The sequence below is a fragment of the Drosophila simulans genome, chromosome 3L (genome assembly GCF_016746395.2).
Source record: "Drosophila simulans strain w501 chromosome 3L, Prin_Dsim_3.1, whole genome shotgun sequence".
NCBI lineage: Eukaryota > Metazoa > Arthropoda > Insecta > Diptera > Drosophilidae > Drosophila > Drosophila simulans.
The window spans coordinates 17,225,953-17,234,259 of record NC_052522.2 but is presented as its reverse complement, the minus strand read 5'-3'; the positions used below and the strand labels follow the sequence as shown (position 1 = coordinate 17,234,259).

General features: G+C 44.6%; 2 protein-coding genes across 2 annotated transcripts; one reads left to right on the top strand and one right to left on the bottom strand.

Annotated features, from left to right (window-relative positions):
- Positions 1 to 71: 71 nt before the first annotated feature.
- On the top strand, positions 72 to 4,588 carry LOC6738474 (enhancer of mRNA-decapping protein 3). The gene is made up of 5 exons (XM_002085245.4): positions 72 to 1,039; positions 1,291 to 2,205; positions 2,266 to 2,426; positions 2,489 to 2,573; positions 2,629 to 4,588. The coding sequence occupies exons 1-5, from the start codon at positions 501 to 503 to the stop codon at positions 2,957 to 2,959; spliced, it is 2,031 nt and encodes a 676-aa protein (XP_002085281.1). The 5' UTR covers positions 72 to 500; the 3' UTR covers positions 2,960 to 4,588.
- A 426-nt stretch (positions 4,589 to 5,014) lies between these two features.
- Positions 5,015 to 8,207, bottom strand: LOC6738473 (putative RNA-binding protein Luc7-like 1). Its single transcript, XM_039293768.1, has one exon. The coding sequence runs from the start codon at positions 8,009 to 8,011 to the stop codon at positions 6,749 to 6,751; it is 1,263 nt and encodes a 420-aa protein (XP_039149702.1). The 5' UTR covers positions 8,012 to 8,207; the 3' UTR covers positions 5,015 to 6,748.
- Positions 8,208 to 8,307: the final 100 nt, after the last annotated feature.

Sequence of the window (8,307 nt, the reverse complement as noted above, 5' to 3'; positions counted from 1 at the left end):
CCAAATAGGGTCAAGTTTCCTAAAAGCATGAAATTTTTTAATGTTTTGATTATAAATCTCGTCAATAAACTAATTTGCCACGCAGCGAGTTTGGGTATTGTTTGGTATTATCTGGACACCGACGAACGGCCACACGCAAGCAGTGAAAATCCCAATGAAACGAGGAATCCAATAAGTTTTAGCCTCAAAGTGTTGCAACGGTTGGTGCATTTATTGATTGAAAGAGACAAAATACCGAACCCCTTGACCGCAGAGCCAAATAATCCAAAAACACCCGACTTTAAGCCACAAAACACTAGAATCAACAGCAGTGCAGCAGCAGGAAGAAGAGGAAGAGAGGTGCGTGGTGCGTAGTTAGTGGCGAAATTGCGTATTAGAAACGAAAACAACAAGCAGCTCTGCGCGGGCCAGCAAACATTTCGAACAAGCATTAGCCACGGCAGAACAAGCCGATCCAACGTGTTGTCGCATTCGCAGCGGGAGTATCGAAAACTGGTTACATGGGTCCGACGGATCAAGACTGGATCGGCTGTGCGGTGTCTATAGCCTGCGACGAGGTCCTGGGCGTCTTCCAGGGCCTGATCAAGCAGATTTCTGCCGAGGAGATCACCATTGTGAGGGCTTTCCGCAATGGCGTGCCGCTGCGCAAGCAGAACGCCGAGGTGGTCCTCAAGTGCACGGACATTCGCAGCATCGATCTCATCGAGCCCGTAAAGCAAGATCTGGATGGGCACACGGTGCCGCCGCCAGTGGTCAACAAGCCCACGCCCGTCAAGATGCCCCACTTCTCTAACATCCTGGGCAAGCAGCAGCAGCTCCAACTCCAGCAGCAGCAGCAACAGAAACAGCAGTTCCAGGAGCAAGAACGAGAACAGGATCTGCCATCCACGCCGCGGTCAAGGGCCAACGACAATGGACGGGGAGCGGCTGGCGGAGCATCGAGTTCTTCGGGCCCACGTGGCACCTTCAACTCGGCGCTAAGCGATAAGATGCATCAGCTGAAGCTAATCGAGAACAACGGCTCAAATGGCACCGTAAGGTAATATAATAATAATATAATATAACAATTTAAATTATTTGTTAGCTCTTTATACAAAAATAAGATTTTTACAGTCTACACGATTGTCTCTTTATTTTATTTCATTTCGAAGTTAGCTTTATGTTTAAATGAGTAAATAATCTTAATTACTTAAGATAAAAAGCAAGAGTCGTTTTAGATAGGTATTGTGCCAACTGAGCGTGTGATTTAAAAACGTTCCATCTAACTTTTATATTTGTTTCGGCATCCAGAACACCACAAACATCCCGTGCGTCCAGTGCTCAGCAGCAGCCGCAGATGTCAACGACTCCCAACAGCGTGGCCGCCTTTTTTGGCAACATGATACCGCCGAAGGTCGAGGTGAAACTGGGCTCCTACGTGAGCAACACCCGGGAGAGTTACTGCAGCAGCAGCGGAGATAGCGGCGAGGCAACTGGTTTGTCGTTGGGCAGCAGCAAACCCATAGATATCGTCAGCAACGGAGATGGCTTTTACAAGCAGTCGGCTGCCTCGAGCTATGGGAATACAAATGGAAATGGAAGAAGGAATGGCAATGCCAATAACAATGGAAATGGCTACGGAAATGGTTCTTATACCAATGGAAATGCCAACGGCAACGGAAAGAACAAGCGGAACAGGGTACGAAGGGAGAGCAGCATGCGGCAGCAACAGGTGCAGTTGACTTTTGGCAGTGAGGCGGACGATCCGCTGATCCACGAGGATTTCGATTTTGAGGGCAATCTGGCGCTGTTCGACAAGCAGGCAATTTGGGACGACATCGAGTCGACGACCCAAAAACCAGATGTGGTGCGGCACATTGTGAACAATCATTATAATAAGCCAGAGCAGAAGTATCGTCACGATGAGAACATCCTGGCCAGCAAACCACTACAATTGCGCCAGATCGAAAGCATGTTCGACGGCAGCCATGACTTTGTGACGGACGACGGTCTTATTATACCGACGATTCCGGCTTACGTTCGGAATAAAATCGAGATAAGTGCCGATAAGGCGGGCCTCTCCCTGCAGAGGCAGATCGACATTTTGGCGCGCGGAGCCAGTGATCTGGCCATTACACTGCTGGGCGGCGCCAGGCGATTGACGCCGGCCAACAATCATCAGTGGCCGAAGATTGCCATCATCTGCGATGGCGTCAAAAATATGAGGTGAGTTAATCAAACCTATATGTACATAACTAGGGCAGTCTCTAACACAATTCCTTACAGAACAATTAACATTGGAGCAGCCACAGGTCGCCAGCTGGCTTCGCATGGACTTACTGTCCTGCTGTACGTGGAGCAGGCTAAACTGCTGGAGCAGAACAGCAGTAGCGCAGAGATTTCCTTGTTCAAGGCAACCGACAATGTCATAGTTCACTCAGTAGACGGTAAGTTACTTAAATAATATAAAATACAATTAATCGATTACTGAACTATTTACATCCTTTAGCCTTACCCACGCCAGATCTTGTGATATTATCAACTAACACCGCTAATTTATCGGATGCGATCAGGAAATGGCTCAGTGTAAATCGGTTAGTGAACGCCGTTTAATGTCGAAAGCAAATTACTATTATACATTTTTTTTAGCGCTTCGGTGCTTGCCATAGACCCGCCGCCGTGTGGCATTAATGAGGTTGCTATCAAGTACTCAATTCTACCCATACTACCATTAAATGGCATATCAACAGCAACAACATCATCATCCTCTTCGGCTGCCGCCACACCAACACCCATTGCTAGCACTTCGGCAGCAGCAGCGGCTACCAAATTAGCAGCAGGAGCAGCATCAACGAACAATTGTGGCAAATTGTATTTATGTAATCTAGGTATACCGGATAAATTCTATCGTGATTGTGGCATTAAGTACAAAAGTCCGTATGGACATAAATATGTGATACCGATTCACTCAAAGGACTGAAACAACGACAACACAAACACCAACATTTACAACAGCAATCAAACTGCAGCATCAGAAACAACTGCAATCCATTAAAACAAGAATAAGCACATACAACAAAAACAATAACAATGACACACCCGCACACTTGTGATGATCATCAAGTCCAGTTTCCTGTGAATCTAGCTCTTAGTAGTCTTCTCTCATATATTACTCAAGTTAAATATTTTGTTCTACGGCGCGTACACATATAGTTTTTAGGTTACTTCACGCATCATCCCTTTAGATACGCCTAGTTATTATATCTATATTTTCTAAATTAATTCAAAACTGCCCGGCCAAGTGCCGAACTATGATTAGTTTCCAACTGTACCCTATAGATTATTTTTTTCATTTTTAGCAACAAACACTTCTTTTTCAGCCCTCTGTTTTAAAAGCTAGTCCAGCATTTACAAGTTTATAAAGCTTTAGTTTAGGCGCACGCTCTAAGGAATTTTTCCAACATGCAATCCAAAATTTCCTACGGTTTTAATTTAATTTACAATTCACTGTCCTTCCTGCAAGTGGTCTTCATAATCGTAAACAACAAATCAGGCGAGAAATTGTTTGTAAATAACTATACAATTCTATGGGGAAAGATAAGATCATGTTAATTACTATCAAGTATGCGCAATAAATGCCAAATTCAATGTCTAATTTTAAGCATTAAATCAACAGCAAAAGCAACAACTATTGTACGATGTAATATGGAATACAAATCCAAGTATAAATCAAATCAGATTAGCTAAGATAGTTTCGTAAGCAGTGTTTAAACGTTTAACAGACCATAACAAACAAAACAAAACAAAACTTATAAAATGAGAAACACTTTATATTATGTATAGAAATAATTAAGATGTGTCTTTAAGCGAAACTAAACAAAGTCGAGAGCATAATTTTTTACCCATCGAATACTAAAAAGAAACCACAACACAATACTTATACTATAAACTGTAGAGCGATGAATTTTATATAAGATTAAATCCAATCTAATAGTGCAAAATTTTAGAAGGTTGCGACTCAGCAAGGCAACCAAAAACTCAAAACAAACAACCCAAATTGAAACTACTTGTTGTATAAATAATAACTATAGTTGTAAACTCCAATCATGTTGATGATCATCTGCAAATTCAATTTCCAAACCCATCAAATTATATTGTAAAAGAGAGTTGAATGCGGATCAATCAGCCGCCAGGCGGATCCCGCAGTGACTGTTTTGCGTTAGGAGTAGAAACGATGACCAGACCTTAAAGGGATGTTGGTGGCGAGGGAGGATGAGAAGGTTTTTCCAATACCACAGTAACCACAGATTTCACAGCCAAACGAATTAACACCAAGACAAGAAGAAACAACAAGCAACCAGATTTTGGTAACGCTTTAAAATTAAAAACAAAAACATCTATTTTTGGGCCAATTGAAATTGTTAAACAAAGAATGAAAACCTAATTTTAAATGTATACTTAAAAGACAAAATTGTACAGAAATTCTTTTTTGGAACAAGAAATCAGGCAGAAAAAAAAAACGTATAAAAAAGAAAGTCCTTTCCAACGTAACAGCAAAATTAAAAAATACAAAACAACACCGAGAAGCCTTCTCATGGAAGAAAACAAACTTTACAATTGTGTTTTATTTTGGGGGCTATATTAATGGCGTAAATATAAATTTGAATTGCTGTTTCTGAGCGATTTTCATTTTCATTTCTTTATCTTGGAACATTTTTATATAATCCAATGGGTTCCTTAAATTGCTAGCCTATTTACGCTGTGGCATACGCACCTGTAAGCAAGTACAGATCATCCGGCCATGTTGCAGAATTGATGCACTATAACATACCATAATAACTATACCATAGACGTCTATCTATTTGAAACAGATATGTTTCACATTAGGGTTACCTTTATCTTGTTACCGATATCGACCAAGTAGATTTAAAGGAATACTTGCCCTTATCACTTCGCATAGCACGACTATAAGATTCCCAGTCATAAATGTGGCATTGATGAACCCTTGCGAATGAAATTTAAGAAACTCGTTGACTCGGCGATAATTCAAGTGCAATTTTATTACATTCCGCTTAGATCCATAAAGATTAGTTTTAATTTATATCTTATAAGAGTGTGTCGTGTGTGGGTGTATAACTTAAAAGTGTGTAGAACAGTGTGTTGACTTAGGCGTAGATAAAACAATAGGTATTGTTAATAGATATATGGTAGTTAAAAATCAGTTGGCATTATCGATCGATTCTTACCCACTGTCAGGGCCAAACACAAACAACTCTTTACACTGCTCTCATAATCCCACTCTAAATCCTTGGCTGCCGAAAAAATCAAACCAAGAAACCAAGCCGTCATCGATGATTAAATTTGGTATTTGCTTGATTGTAATCAGAGATTAGTGTCCCGAATACTCACATCATCATATAGGCATGTACAGTACTGATCTGCGCCCCGCGGCGGCATCGATTCTGTGGCTCAAGTATCATTTGGCAAGATAAACAGAGATTTAGTAAGAAACGGATTTTAAGTCAATTGCCTCTAAACAGCTACGAGATTAAAATTTATTTGGGTTTGTAGTGATTGTAGTTTTGATTATTTATTTTCAAGAGAGAGAGAGGAGGAGGAATACGTACGTTGGGATCTGGATCGCCGAGAACCCTACAGAGCCTGGTTTGCTTATGGGGCACCATTATTGTCGTTATATGCATACGTACCACAGTCGCGATCTTCTAACAATAATACGTACCCAGAACCGAATAAATAAACGACACTCTCATTCGACGATTCGAAAGGAAACGTCGTCGGCCGGTATGGATACGTACCCAAGCTATATTATCTGGATTATCTATGTAATACGCATATCTGCCAAAACAACTAACATTGGTCTGATATAATGGATATAGTCACCTCGCCATACTCAATACGTACCGAAGCTGTGCGAGAGTTTAAGCGGCTGCGAAAGTGTGGAACGGAACTTCAAGTAGAGAACGCTTTGGGGTTACAAATCAAATCAAATCATATCAAATGAAATCAGATCAGAGCAGTGATGGAGTGTGTCAGAGTTAAATATGGTGGCGGCTTACCCCAAAGCGGGACGACAGCGATGCACAACACACGTTGACTTCGACTGGGTGAACGTGATCGTTAGCTGAGAAGAGTACATGGTCGAATGTGGTCAGGTTTGGTTGGGTTTCAGTCAGTGTTACCAACTTGTAGCTAGCTATACAACACACAAAATATCAAATATTATAAACGTTTCTCCTGCTCTGAATCTTTATAAATTAGTTACTGCCGCTGTGTCCTAACCGAATTACTATGAACTGAACTATAATTGACAACACCGCGGATTCGTTGGGATTTCTATTTTCTGTTTGGGTTTCTGTCTCTACGTGCCAAGTACACTGGACTGGACGGGGGGGACTATATAATTTCAATCGCATTATATCGAGTATATCGTTTCTCTTAAAGTTTTTATTGAGGCTGGGGTCTTAGGCTGCGTTCGGTTTACTTTGGGGTAGTAACAAACAAAAGTTTGTCTGCTTTATTCGGTCGTTAGAGGTTGGAACGCAAGATGAAAAATAGAAATCAATTAAATTATTAAAAATGTACAAAGGTAGTTGTATCTTCATATTGGAGCGTCGACAGTGTGGCTCTAGGTTGCTTTATTGGTTACGCTAAGAATATTCGGTTCCTGTTGTTTTCAGTAGTTCAATTTGTGGTGGCATTATAGTTCATGTGATTAATGCTACGTACGTGCGCTGGGCGGGATTCTAGCCTAGCGGCGGTAGTTGCGCTCACGGGAGTAGGAGCGTTTGCGCTGGCCATTTCCGCCGCCGCCACCACCATCCCTGAAGTGGTTGAAGTTGCGGCGTTCGCGTGGCGAGCGTTCCCTGGACCTTGAGCGGCGTCTGTCGTCACGGTGATGGCCACCGCCTCCTCCACCGCCGCCTCTGTCACCAAAGCGTCCTCTGTCGTTGCGTCCATGTCGCTCCCGATCCCGCCTGCCGTCGCGTTCCCGTTCGCGATGATCCCTGCCGTGGTTGTCCTTGTCGTCTCGCCGTCCTCCACGATCTGGTGCCCTTTCGGCTCTCTCCGGATCTGCCGTTTCCTTGGGTCGCTCACTGCCCTTCTCCTCAGGCCCGCGTCCGTTGTTGGGGCGCTCGCGGTCCCCATCCCGGTTGCGCTGACGTTCTCTGGAGCGGGAACGATGCACTCGAGAGCGGCGGTCCAGTTCACGACCACCTACAAAGTAGCGATTGCGTCCGCGGCCCTCGTCTTCCCGGTCCGTCATCTTACCCGTCCGCTTGAGCTCCGCCTTTCGCGGCGCCGCCGTCTTCTCCAGTTCGATCAGCTTCTCTCTGATGGTGAGGAATCCGAGATGTAACTTACCACCAAAGTGGTCCGCCAGACGGATGTCGTTGTCGTGAATCCCGAGGTAGGCGGAGCAGACCTCGCAGACGCGCAACTTCTGCTGCTGGTAGGTGGATGCGGGCATAGAGGTGCGGTACTCGTGCTCGGCCTTGATCTTCTTAGCACGCAGCTCCTCGATCTCCTTCATCAGCTCCATGCTGTCCTCCACTTCGCCGGCCTCGCCGAGCGCCTCGGCCTTGGCCAACTTTTTGCCAATCTCCTCGGCGAGGCCATGGACGGCATTGGCCTTCTCGGCCACCTCAGCGGTCAGCTCTTCCTGGGTCTCTTTCAACCGTTGCTTGGCGGAGTCGGTGCGTCGATCGCAGTCGGCGATAAAGGCCTGCAGGTGTTCCATGGCCTCAATGTCGTAGTAGTAGTCGCGCGTCTTGGCAGCACTTTCGTAATCTGCGCGGAAAGCCAGGTCATGCACTTTGGGACACTCACCGAGATCCATGCGCGTGGACGCCAGGATGTCGTGCGGACAGCAGTCGAGCAGAAAGGACTTGCAGACCCTGGGGTCAGAGAATTTCAGCTGGCGCTCGTCGCCATTCCGTGTGGTACCCATAAGCTGGTCCAGCATTGCTCGCATCTGATCGGTGGCCGACATTTTGTTGCTCGGCGCGCTCATATCCTTCTGCCCAGGAGCGTGTGAAAAGTGCTGCAGCGGTGGCAGTGACAGCTATCTCACTGGCTTGGTGACCGATAGCGTGCGACGCGTGTGGAAATCCTCAATTTTCACTCACTTTTAATCACCTAGGAAAATTCTGTGTGTGCGTGCGTGAGGATGTTCTAAAATGGGGTAGTGCTGCAAAACAGTGCTGTGAAGCACAGGTGGCCGATATATCGGTGGAAAGTCACGGTTTTTAGGAGTAACGGCTTTTGTTCAGATCCAAGATTATTGATTAGTGATAGATTATTGTTGAA

Bases quoted from the DNA above. Each gene is read 5' to 3' on its own strand.
- LOC6738474 (XM_002085245.4), top strand. From the start codon at position 501: ATGGGTCCGACGGATCAAGACTGGATCGGCTGTGCGGTGTCTATAGCC. The intron at 1,040-1,290 runs GTAATATAATAA...TTCGGCATCCAG, and splicing joins GGCTCAAATGGCACCGTAAG to AACACCACAAACATCCCGTG. The intron at 2,206-2,265 runs GTGAGTTAATCA...AATTCCTTACAG, and splicing joins GATGGCGTCAAAAATATGAG to AACAATTAACATTGGAGCAG.
- LOC6738473 (XM_039293768.1), bottom strand. From the start codon at position 8,011: ATGAGCGCGCCGAGCAACAAAATGTCGGCCACCGATCAGATGCGAGCA.